Genomic DNA, 13,980 nt, shown 5'->3' with positions numbered 1-13,980 from the left:
TCAGTTAACCCCTGTACCCACACAGACACTGGACACCAAGTCAGTTAACCCCTGTACCCACACAGACACTGGACACCAAGTCAGTTAACCCCTGTACCCACACAGACACTGGACACCAAGTCAGTTAACCCCTGTACCCACACAGACACTGGACACCAAGTCAGTTAACCCCTGTACCCACACAGACACTGGACACCAAGTCAGTTAACCCCTGTACCCACACAGACACTGGACACCAAGTCAGTTAACCACTGTACCCACACAGACACTGGACACCAAGTCAGTTAACCCCTGTACCCACACAGACACTGGACACCAAGTCAGGTAACCCCTGTTCCCACACAGACACTGGACACCAAGTCAGGTAACCCCTGTACCCACACAGACACTGGACACCAAGTCAGGTAACCCCTGTTCCCACACAGACACTGGACACCAAGTCAGGTAACCCCTGTACCCACACAGACACCAAGTCAGTTAACCCCTGTACCCACACAGACACTGGACACCAAGTCAGTTAACCCCTGTACCCACACAGACACAGGACACCAAGTCAGGTAACCCCTGTACCCACACAGACACTGGACACCAAGTCAGTTAACCCCTGTACCCACACAGACACTGGACACCAAGTCAGTTAACCCCTGTACCCACACAGACACCAAGTCAGTTAACCCCTGTACCCACACAGACACTGGACACCAAGTCAGTTAACCCCTGTACCCACACAGACACTGGACACCAAGTCAGTTAACCCCTGTACCCACACAGACACTGGACACCAAGTCAGGTAACCCCTGTACCCACACAGACACTGGACACCAAGTCAGGTAACCCCTGTACCCACACAGACACTGGACACCAAGTCAGGTAACCCTGTACCCACACAGACACTGGACACCAAGTCAGTTAACCCCTGTACCCACACAGACACTGGACACCAAGTCAGGTAACCCCTGTTCCCACACAGACACTGGACACCAAGTCAGGTAACCCCTGTACCCACACAGACACCAAGTCAGTTAACCCCTGTACCCACACAGACACCGGACACCAAGTCAGGTAACCCCTGTACCCACACAGACACTGGACACCAAGTCAGTTAACCCCTGTACCCACACAGACACTGGACACCAAGTCAGGTAACCCCTGTTCCCACACAGACACTGGACACCAAGTCAGTTAACGCCTGTACCCACACAGACACCAAGTCAGTTAACCCCTGTACCCACACAGACACTGGACACCAAGTCAGTTAACCCCTGTACCCACACAGACACTGGACACCAAGTCAGTTAACCCCTGTACCCACACAGACACTGGACACCAAGTCAGTTAACCCCTGTACCCACACAGACACTGGACACCAAGTCAGTTAACCCCTGTACCCACACAGACACTGGACACCAAGTCAGTTAACCCCTGTACCCACACAGACACTGGACACCAAGTCAGTTAACCCCTGTACCCACACAGACACTGGACACCAAGTCAGTTAACCCCTGTACCCACACAGACACCAAGTCAGTTAACCCCTGTACCCACACAGACACTGGACACCAAGTCAGTTAACCCCTGTACCACACAGACACTGGACACCAAGTCAGTTAACCCCTGTACCCACACAGACACTGGACACCAAGTCAGGTAACCCCTGTACCCACACAGACACTGGACACCAAGTCAGGTAACCCCTGTACCCACACAGACACTGGACACCAAGTCAGGTAACCCCTGTACCCACACAGACACTGGACACCAAGTCAGTTAACCCCTGTACCCACACAGACACTGGACACCAAGTCAGGTAACCCCTGTTCCCACACAGACACTGGACACCAAGTCAGGTAACCCCTGTACCCACACAGACACCAAGTCAGTTAACCCCTGTACCCACACAGACACCGGACACCAAGTCAGGTAACCCCTGTACCCACACAGACACTGGACACCAAGTCAGTTAACCCCTGTACCCACACAGACACTGGACACCAAGTCAGGTAACCCCTGTTCCCACACAGACACTGGACACCAAGTCAGTTAACGCCTGTACCCACACAGACACCAAGTCAGTTAACCCCTGTACCCACACAGACACTGGACACCAAGTCAGTTAACCCCTGTACCCACACAGACACTGGACACCAAGTCAGTTAACCCCTGTACCCACACAGACACTGGACACCAAGTCAGTTAACCCCTGTACCCACACAGACACTGGACACCAAGTCAGTTAACCCCTGTACCCACACAGACACTGGACACCAAGTCAGTTAACCCCTGTACCCACACAGACACTGGACACCAAGTCAGTTAACCCCTGTACCCACACAGACACTGGACACCAAGTCAGTTAACCACTGTACCCACACAGACACTGGACACCAAGTCAGGTAACCCCTGTACCCACACAGATACCTGACACCAAGTCAGTTAACCCCTGTTCCCACACAGACACTGGACACCAAGTCAGTTAACCCCTGTACCCACACAGACACAGGACACCAAGTCAGTTAACCCCTGTACCCACACAGACACTGGACACCAAGTCAGTTAACCCCTGTTCCCACACAGACACAGGACACCAAGTCAGTTAACCCCTGTACCCACAGACACTGGACACCAAGTCAGCTAACCCCTGTACCCACACAGACACTTGACACCAAGTCAGGTGACCCCTGTACCCACACAGACACCTGCCACCAAGTCAGTTAACCTCTGTACCCACACAGACACTTGATACCAAGTCAGTTAACCCCTATACCCACACAGACACTGGACACCAAGTCAGTTAACCCCTGTACCCACACAGACACTGGACACCAAGTCAGTTAACCCCTGTACCCACACAGACACCAAGTCAGTTAACCCCTGTACCCACACAGACACTGGACACCAAGTCAGTTAACCCCTGTACCCACACAGACACAGGACACCAAGTCAGGTAACCCCTGTACCCACACAGACACTGGACACCAAGTCAGTTAACCCCTGTACCCACACAGACACTGGACACCAAGTCAGTTAACCCCTGTACCCACACAGACACCAAGTCAGTTAACCCCTGTACCCACACAGACACTGGACACCAAGTCAGTTAACCCCTGTACCCACACAGACACTGGACACCAAGTCAGGTAACCCCTGTACCCACACAGACACTGGACACCAAGTCAGGTAACCCCTGTACCCACACAGACACTGGACACCAAGTCAGGTAACCCCTGTTCCCACACAGACACTGGACACCAAGTCAGGTAACCCCTGTACCCACACAGACACTGGACACCAAGTCAGTTAACGCCTGTACCCACACAGACACCAAGTCAGTTAACCCCTGTACCCACACAGACACTGGACACCAAGTCAGTTAACCCCTGTACCCACACAGACACTGGACACCAAGTCAGTTAACCCCTGTACCCACACAGACACTGGACACCAAGTCAGTTAACCCCTGTACCCACACAGACACTGGACACCAAGTCAGTTAACCACTGTACCCACACAGACACTGGACACCAAGTCAGGTAACCCCTGTACCCACACAGATACCTGACACCAAGTCAGTTAACCCCTGTTCCCACACAGACACTGGACACCAAGTCAGTTAACCCCTGTACCCACACAGACACAGGACACCAAGTCAGTTAACCCCTGTACCCACACAGACACTGGACACCAAGTCAGTTAACCCCTGTTCCCACACAGACACAGGACACCAAGTCAGTTAACCCCTGTACCCACAGACACTGGACACCAAGTCAGCTAACCCCTGTACCCACACAGACACTTGACACCAAGTCAGGTGACCCCTGTACCCACACAGACACCTGCCACCAAGTCAGTTAACCTCTGTACCCACACAGACACTTGATACCAAGTCAGTTAACCCCTATACCCACACAGACACTGGACACCAAGTCAGTTAACCCCTGTACCCACACAGACACTGGACACCAAGTCAGTTAACCCCTGTACCCACACAGACACTTGACACCAAGTCAGGTGACCCCTGTACCCACACAGACACCTGCCACCAAGTCAGTTAACCCCTGTACCCACACAGACACTGGACACCAAGTCAGTTAACCCCTGTTCCCACACAGACACAGGACACCAAGTCAGTTAACCCCTGTACCCACAGACACTGGACACCAAGTCAGCTAACCCCTGTACCCACACAGACACTTGACACCAAGTCAGGTGACCCCTGTACCCACACAGACACCTGCCACCAAGTCAGTTAACCTCTGTACCCACACAGACACTTGATACCAAGTCAGTTAACCCCTATACCCACACAGACACTGGACACCAAGTCAGTTAACCCCTGTACCCACACAGACACTGGACACCAAGTCAGTTAACCCCTGTACCCACACAGACACTTGACACCAAGTCAGGTGACCCCTGTACCCACACAGACACCTGCCACCAAGTCAGTTAACCCCTGTACCCACACAGACACTGGACACCAAGTCAGTTAACCCCTGTACCCACACAGACACTGGACACCAAGTCAGTTAACCCCTGTACCCACACAGACACTTAACACCAAGTCAGGTGACCCCTGTACCCACACAGACACCTGACACCAAGTCAGGTAACCCCTGTACCCACACAGACACTGGACACCAAGTCAGTTAACCCCTGTACCCACACAGACACTGGACACCAAGTCAGTTAACCCCTGTACCCACACAGACACTTGACACCAAGTCAGGTGACCCCTGTACCCACACAGACACCTGCCACCAAGTCAGTTAACCCCTGTACCCACACAGACACTGGACACCAAGTCAGTTAACCCCTGTACCCACACAGACACTGGACACCAAGTCAGTTAACCCCTGTACCCACACAGACACTTGACACCAAGTCAGGTGACCCCTGTACCCACACAGACACCTGACACCAAGTCAGGTAACCCCTGTACCCACAAAGACACTGGACACCAAGTCAGGTAACCCCTGTACCCACACAGACACCTGACACCAAGTCAGTTAACCCCTGTTCCCACACAGACACTGGATACCAAGTCAGTTACCCCCTGTACCCACACAGACACTTGACACCAAGTCAGGTGACCTCTGTACCCACACAGACACTGGACACCAAGTCAGGTAACCCCTGTACCCACACAGACACTTGACACCAAGTCAGGTGACCCCTGTACCCACACAGACACCTGCCACCAAGTCAGTTAACCTCTGTACCCACACAGACACTTGATACCAAGTCAGTTAACCCCTATACCCACACAGACACTGGACACCAAGTCAGTTAACCCCTGTACCCACACAGACACTGGACACCAAGTCAGTTAACCCCTGTACCCACACAGACACTTGACACCAAGTCAGGTGACCCCTGTACCCACACAGACACCTGCCACCAAGTCAGTTAACCCCTGTACCCACACAGACACTGGACACCAAGTCAGTTAACCCCTGTACCCACACAGACACTGGACACCAAGTCAGTTAACCCCTGTACCCACACAGACACTTGACACCAAGTCAGGTGACCCCTGTACCCACACAGACACCTGACACCAAGTCAGGTAACCCCTGTACCCACACAGACACTGGACACCAAGTCAGTTAACCCCTGTACCCACACAGACACTGGACACCAAGTCAGTTAACCCCTGTACCCACACAGACACTTGACACCAAGTCAGGTGACCCCTGTACCCACACAGACACCTGACACCAAGTCAGGTAACCCCTGTACCCACACAGACACTGGACACCAAGTCAGTTAACCCCTGTACCCACACAGACACTGGACACCAAGTCAGTTAACCCCTGTACCCACACAGACACTTGACACCAAGTCAGGTGACCCCTGTACCCACACAGACACCTGACACCAAGTCAGGTAACCCCTGTACCCACAAAGACACTGGACACCAAGTCAGGTAACCCCTGTACCCACACAGACACCTGACACCAAGTCAGTTAACCCCTGTTCCCACACAGACACTGGATACCAAGTCAGTTACCCCCTGTACCCACACAGACACTTGACACCAAGTCAGGTGACCTCTGTACCCACACAGACACTGGACACCAAGTCAGTTAACCCCTGTACCCACACAGACACTTGACACCAAGTCAGGTGACCCCTGTACCCACACAGACACTGGACACCAAGTCAGGTAACCCCTGTTCCCACACAGACACTGGACACCAAGTCAGGTAACCCCTGTACCCACACAGACACTGGACACCAAGTCAGGGGACTTAGATTGCTGCTTTGTCTAAAAGTCAGGTAACGACACCACATGTATTAGTTACCATGTTGTCATGTTGAACAGATTAACATCGGGCATCGGAGTAGATACCAATCATTCCCCCTCGTGGTTTTATTCCTGTGTTCAGCATCTCGATCAGGAGACGAGAGAAAGGACTGAGAAAACCACGGTCTAAGCGACCTGTGTTGAATTAAAAACGGGAGAGACTGGGAGCTAAGCTTCCACTTGACATGCTGGTGATGTCTTCTAGTTTTGTCAACATTTCGCCTGTTTTTTGTAACATGAAATAGGTTGATGCTATTGAAGGATTTATTTAGAGATTATACAGAATGTCACACCAGCTCTAGTATGATGAGAAAACTATTAAGATCCACATTATATGATATATCAATGTGGTTTATGATGGCCAGGCAGGCGGCACAGTTTATGACGTGGCACGCAACCATTGGTTGATGGTCGATGCAACATCTGCTCATGTAGATCTGGACCAATGAATCCAGTCTCATTGAAGAAGGAGGAAGTCCAGCCAGACATTTCTCCAAAATAAAAGATTAAATTGTAAATTGGATTTTAAAATGTTTTTTTTTTTTTAAGTTCTGTTTTATGAAATAAAACAAATCTAGAAAGCAACAAAATTATATTTATTCAAAGCCTCTTTTGTATTTAATGAATGACATATTACAACAGTGACATTATACCAAAGCTGGTAACACAGGATGTTATTAAAAACCATTCAACTATTTACAGTGTTACTGAAGCATTAGCACATTAAAAGGTCATTACATAACCAAGAGATTAATTAAAGTCAAAATGAATGAATCAACAGAAAGTTAAACCAAGAAGCCTTTATCTAGATCTTCACAGGACCGTCCTGAACTCGAGGCCTTTATCTAGATCTTCACAGGACCGTCCTGAACTCGAGGCCTTCATCTAGATCTTCACAGGACTGTCCTGAACTCGAGGCCTTTATCTAGATTTTCACAGGACTGTCCTGAACTCATCAAAGATGAAGCTTGGCACGTGGGCCTCGGCCACCTTTAAAGACAGAAAAACAACAGATTATTATACGCATGTAAAATGTAATATACCAGATAAATATCTATAGTATTGTTTTTTTCATGGGTGTTGTTGCATATCCTAATTTAATCCTAATCTAATCCTAATCTAATTCTAATCTAATCCTAATCCCAATCCTAATCTAATCCTAATCCCAATCCTAATCTAATCCTAATCCAATCCTAATCCAATCCAATCCTAATCCAATCTAATCCAATCCTAATCCAATCTAATCCTACTCCAATCATAATCCAATCCTAATCTAATCCTAATCTAATCCAATCCTAATCCAATCCTAATCTAATCCTAATCTAATCCAATCCTAATCTAGTCTAATCCTAATCTAATCCTAATCCAATCTAATCCAATCCTAATCTAATCCTAATCCAATCCTAATCCAATCCTAATCCAATCCAATCCTAATCCTAATCCTACCTTGCGAGGCAGTTTGGTGTAGCGTACATAATCCTCCAGAAACATCAGAGCTCCCACCACGTCGGACGGCATGTCCGGGATCTTCTGACTGGAAAATAATTATTTACCCAAAATCTACATTTCATTCAATTTGAAGCAGAATATAATCCACATATAGTAACACAGTGATCCACAAAATGTACTTACATTCTTTTTTGCATTCAAATTGTATTTATACAGATTAGATCTGCAGAGATTAACATTTTTTTTTTTTTAATAAGCAGCCGTGGGCCACGTTCACTAGCACTACATCTATTATATATGAATAAGCAGCCGTGGGCCACGTTCACTAGCACTACATCTATTATATATGAATAAGCAGCCTTGGGCCACGTTCACTAGCACTACATCTATTATATATCAATAAGCAGCCGTGGGCCACGTTCACTAGCACTACATCTATTATATATCAATACATCTGCATTACTGTGATGTCACTGTTACGCTCTTAAAATTGATGTGTATATGGGATGTTTTTAAACTGGCAAATCAATCAAATCAATCAAATCAATCAATCAAACAAATCAATCAATCAACACATCAATCAATCAACACATCAATCAACACATCAATCAATCAACACATCAATCAACACATCAATCAATCAACACATCAATCAACACATCAATTAATCAATCAATCAATCAATCAATCAATCAATCAATCAATCAATCAATCAATCGTACCTGGTGCACTGTTCCATGATGGAGCGTATGAATTGCCCAATGAGAGCCAGGAACTGCTCTGTGTATCTGGAGTGGAACTGCTTCAGCAGAGTGAGCAGGCCAAGAACCAGAGGAGACCAGTCTACGGGGTCGGTGGCTTTCCTGCACGTCATCCCTGGACAAATAGGAGAATACAGCCAATCACATGGTGGGATACACTCAACATGGGTCAGGACCAGCCAATCACATGGTGGGACACACTCAACATGGGTCAGGACCAGCCAATCACATGGTGGGCTACACTTAATATGGGTCAGGACCAGCCATATATAACACATGTAGTGCTAGTGAACGTGGCCCAAGGCTGCTTATTCATATATAATAGATGTAGTGCTAGTGAACGTGGCCCACGGCTGCTTATTGATATATAATAGATGTAGTGCTAGTGAACGTGGCCCACGGCTGCTTATTCATATATAATAGATGTAGTGCTAGTGAACGTGGCCCACGGCTGCTTATTAAAAAAAAAAAAATGTTAATCTCTGCAGATCTAATCTGTATAAATACAATTTGAATGCAAAAAAGAATGTAAGTACATTTTGTGGATCACTGTGTTACTATATGTGGATTATATTCTGCTTCAAATTGAATGAAATGTAGATTTTGGGTAAATAATTATTTTCCAGTCAGAAGATCCCGGACATGCCGTCCGACGTGGTGGGAGCTCTGATGTTTCTGGAGGATTATGTACGCTACACCAAACTGCCTCGCAAGGTAGGATTAGGATTAGGATTGGATTGGATTAGGATTGGATTAGGATTGGATTAGGATTAGATTAGGATTGGATTAGATTGGATTAGGATTAGATTAGGATTAGACTAGATTAGGATTGGATTAGATTAGGATTAGATTAGGATTGGATTAGGATTGGATTAGATTAGGATTAGATTAGGATTGGATTATGATTGGAGTAGGATTAGATTGGATTAGGATTGGATTAGATTGGATTAGGATTGGATTGGATTAGGATTGGATTAGGATTAGATTAGGATTGGGATTAGGATTAGATTAGGATTGGGATTAGGATTAGATTAGAATTAGATTAGGATTAGATTAGGATTAAATTAGGATATGCAACAACACCCATGAAAAAAACAATACTATAGATATTTATCTGGTATATTACATTTTACATGCGTATAATAATCTGTTGTTTTTCTGTCTTTAAAGGTGGCCGAGGCCCACGTGCCAAGCTTCATCTTTGATGAGTTCAGGACAGTCCTGTGAAAATCTAGATAAAGGCCTCGAGTTCAGGACAGTCCTGTGAAGATCTAGATGAAGGCCTCGAGTTCAGGACGGTCCTGTGAAGATCTAGATAAAGGCCTCGAGTTCAGGACGGTCCTGTGAAGATCTAGATAAAGGCTTCTTGGTTTAACTTTCTGTTAATTCATTCATTTTGACTTTAATTAATCTCTTGGTTATGTAATGACCTTTTAATGTGCTAATGCTTCAGTAACACTGTAAATAGTTGAATGGTTTTTAATAACATCCTGTGTTACCAGCTTTGGTATAATGTCACTGTTGTAATATGTCATTCATTAAATACAAAAGAGGCTTTGAATAAATATAATTTTGTTGCTTTCTAGATTTGCTTTATTTCATAAAACAGAACTTTTAAAAAAATAACATTTTAAAATCCAATTTACAGTAGTTTTGGTGTCTTTTATTTTGGAGAAATGTCTGGCTGGACTTCCTCCTTCTTCAATGAGACTGGATTCATTGGTCCAGATCTACATGAGCAGATGTTGCATCGACCATCAACCAATGGTTGCGTGCCACGTCATAAACTGTGCCGCCTGCCTGGCCATCATAAACCACATTGATATATCATATAATGTGGATCTTAATAGTTTTCTCATCATACTAGAGCTGGTGTGACATTCTGTATAGTCTCTAAATAAATCCTTCAATAGCATCAACCTATTTCATGTTACAAAAAACAGGCGAAATGTTGACAAAACTAGAAGACATCACCAGCATGTCAAGTGGAAGCTTAGCTCCCAGTCTCTCCCGTTTTTAATTCAACACATGTCGCTTAGACCGTGGTGTTCTCAGTCCAGTCACCTGCCAGCCAACCCAACCCCAGTCACCCACCAGCCATGGTCCCATCAAAATTGCACCCTAAAGGCAATATCAAATGCGCAAAAATAACTTAAGAAATACGTTAAAATGACCAGAGATTCTCAGTTGACCCATTATATTAGGCCATCTGTATTACTGAGCTAGATCAGCCAATATGGGCTATCTGTATTACTGAGCTAGATGGTTATATTAGGCTATCTGTATTACTGGGCTAGATCAGCCAATATGGACTATCTGTATTACTGGGCTAGATCAGCCAATATGGGCTATCTGTATTACTGGGCTAGATCAGCCAATATGGGCTATCTGTATTACTGGGCTAGATCAGCCAATATGGGCTATCTGTATTACTGAGCTAGATCAGCCAATATGGGCTATCTGTATTACTGAGCTAGATCAGCCAATATGGGCTATCTGTATTACTGGGCTAGATCAGCCAATATGGGCTATCTGTATTACTGAGCTAGATCAGCCAATATGGACTATCTGTATTACTGGGCTAGATCAGCCAATATGGTAGATGTAGCTGGAAGACAGCAGAGATGGAGAGACTTGTCCTTTGTCTAGAGCTGTTTTTATAGTCTACCTTTTAGGAGTGGGACGATCTCTACAGCTGTTTAAATAGTCTACCTTTTAGGAGTGGGACGATTTTCAGACCGAGAAATATGGGTGACTAATAATTATTTCTAGGCAATGTAGCCTAATCGTATTTAGGAAGTATAAACTGCCCTGTGCTTCTCCACCCATGCATAGTCTAAAAAGCCTACTCTTTTAAACCTGATCTCTCAGGTACGGCTAATGAACTGGAAGCAACAATAATGATGACAGTAACACTTGCTACGTTTTGCATAGTCCTATAGGACATAGCTTAGCTTTTGGGAGGACGATTAGCAGGCAGAGACAAATAAAATAATCAATACTTATTGAAAATGAAAAGGCACAACACCCGCTCACCATAGTAACCTAACCTACGGTCACCATAGTAACCTAACCTACGGTCACCATAGTAACCTAACCTACGGTCACCATAGTAACCTAACCTACGGTCACCATAGTAACCCAACCTACGGTCACCATAGTAACCTAACCTGCGGTCACCATAGTAACCTAACCTACGGTCACCATAGTAACCTAACCTACGGTCACCATAGTAACCTAACCTACGGTCACCATGGCAGCCTAACCTACGGTCACCATGGCAGCCTAACCTACGGTCACCATGGCAGCCTAACCTACGGTCACCATGGCAGCCTATCCTACGGTCACCATGGCAGCCTAACCTACGGTCACCATAGTAACGTAACCTATGGGCACCATAGTGACCCAACCTAAGGTCACCATAGTAACCCAACCTAAGGTCACCATAGTAACCCAACCTAAGGTCACCATAGTAAACCAACCTATGGGTCACCATAGTAACCCAACCTAAGGTCACCATAGTAACCCAACCTAAGGTCACCATAGTAACCCAACCTAATCATATTTAAATAAATGTCATACTGGAAGTGAACTACTACAACTAGGACTAGACGCACTCTCACGCCCAACTAGGAGAGGTAGACTACTGAAGTTGAAGCAGAGAACTCAGTGTGTGAATAATGTGAAAAATAACATTATTTTACTAGAATAGGTATGGTAACACATACAAAGGAGAAAGATTCATGTTTCCAAATAATCTGCAGGACAATAAAAACATTTTAATCGCAAAGTTGTCTGTCTGACCTCCCACAGCATGAAAAACATAGACAACGTTGCAATGATCTCTGTCAGGACCCGCGGGAACCCAGCCCTCTACCTGGTACCTACTACCATCAGGACCCAGGGGAACCCAGCCCTCTACCTGGTACCTACTACCATCAGGACCCAGGGGAACCCAGCCCTCTACCTGGTACCTACTACCATCAGGACCCAGGGGAACCCAGCCCTCTACCTGGTACCTACTACCATCAGGACCCAGGGGAACCCAGCCCTCTACCTGGTACCTACTACCATCAGGACCCAGGGGAACCCAGCCCTCTACCTGGTACCTACTACCATCAGGACCCAGGGGAACCCAGCCCTCTACCTGGTACCTACTACCATCAGGACCCAGGGGAACCCAGCCCTCTACCTGGTACCTACTACCATCAGGACCCAGGGGAACCCAGCCCTCTACCTGGTACCTACTACCATCAGGACCCAGGGGAACCCAGCCCTCTACCTGGTACCTACTACCATCAGAACCCAGGGGAACCCAGCCCTCAACCTGGTACCTACTACCATCAGGACCCAGGGGAACCCAGCCCTCTACCTGGTACCTACTACCATCAGAACCCAGGGGAACCCAGCCCTCTACCTGGTACCTACTACCATCAGGACCCAGGGGAACCCAGCCCTCTACCTGGTACCTACTACCATCAGAACCCAGGGGAACCCAGCCCTCTACCTGGTACCTACTACCATCAGGACCCAGGGGAACCCAGCCCTCTACCTGGTACCTACTACCATCAGGACCCAGGGGAACCCAGCCCTCTACCTGGTACCTAAAACCATCAGGACCCAGGGGAACCCAGCCCTCTACCTGGTACCTACTACCATCAGGACCCAGGGGAACCCAGCCCTCTACCTGGTACCTACTACCATCAGGACCCAGGGGAACCCAGCCCTCTACCTGGTACCTACTACCATCAGGACCCAGGGGAACCCAGCCCTCTACCTGGTACCTAAAACCATACCCTTTTTAAAGATACTTAAATCGTCTGTCTTGTCCATTCACCCTCTGAATGGCAAACATTCACAATCCATGTCTCAATTGTTTCAAGGCTTAAACATCTCCTCCCCTTCATCTACACTGATTGGAATGGATCAAGTGACATCAATAAGGGATCGTATCTTTCACCTGGATTCACCTGGTCAGTCTATGTCATGGAAACAGCAGGTGTCCTTAATGTTTTGTACACTCAGTGTATATGTCATTATGATGGTGAAAAATTTAATTTATCCTGTGAATATCAATAAAGTTGATTCAAACTGACCCTGATTTCCCCTGTGAGTATCAATAAAGTTGATTCAAACTGACCCTGATTTCCCCTGTGAGTATCAATAAAGTTGATTCAAACTGACCCTGATTTCCCCTGTGAGTATCAATAAAGTTGATTCAAACTGACCCTGATTTCCCCCGTGAGTATCAATAAAGTTGATTCAAACTGACCCTGATTTCCCCTGTGAGTATCAATAAAGTTGATTCAAACTGACCCTGATTTCCCCTGTGAGTATCGATAAAGTTGATTCAAACTGACCCTGATTTCCCCTGTGAGTATCGATAAAGTTGACCATAACTCACCTTGGTTTTTGCTGTACTGCAGTTTAGGCAGCTGAGCGATGATGAAGAGGAAGTTGACG

General features: G+C 46.7%; 1 protein-coding gene and 1 long non-coding RNA gene across 5 annotated transcripts in view; one reads left to right on the top strand and one right to left on the bottom strand.

The window, feature by feature from the left end:
• Window positions 1-6,882: 6,882 nt before the first annotated feature.
• LOC109884526 (WASH complex subunit 5) overlaps window positions 6,883-13,980 on the bottom strand; it is a 39,167-nt gene continuing 32,069 nt past the window's right edge. For all 4 annotated transcript variants that reach the window (XM_031811961.1, XM_031811963.1, XM_031811962.1 and 1 more), the window contains 4 exons: window positions 13,922-13,980; window positions 8,479-8,632; window positions 7,754-7,841; window positions 6,883-7,297 (listed from right to left, as the gene is read on the bottom strand). The exon at window positions 13,922-13,980 is cut by the window's right edge and continues 38 nt beyond it. In XM_031811961.1, the coding sequence (XP_031667821.1) occupies window positions 7,241-7,297; window positions 7,754-7,841; window positions 8,479-8,632; window positions 13,922-13,980 (358 nt within the window). In that variant the 3' untranslated portion in view covers window positions 6,883-7,240. The remainder of the gene's footprint in view (window positions 7,298-7,753; window positions 7,842-8,478; window positions 8,633-13,921) is intronic.
• On the top strand, window positions 9,029-10,102 carry LOC116359277 (uncharacterized). Its single transcript, XR_004206636.1, has 2 exons — window positions 9,029-9,231; window positions 9,688-10,102. It is a non-coding gene; the product is annotated as an uncharacterized LOC116359277 (long non-coding RNA).

This window comes from Oncorhynchus kisutch, unplaced genomic scaffold (assembly GCF_002021735.2).
Source record: "Oncorhynchus kisutch isolate 150728-3 unplaced genomic scaffold, Okis_V2 Okis02a-Okis13b_hom, whole genome shotgun sequence".
Classification (NCBI taxonomy): Eukaryota; Metazoa; Chordata; class Actinopteri; order Salmoniformes; family Salmonidae; genus Oncorhynchus; species Oncorhynchus kisutch.
Note: the sequence above shows the minus strand (reverse complement) of the source record. Positions and strands in the feature narration are given on the sequence as shown.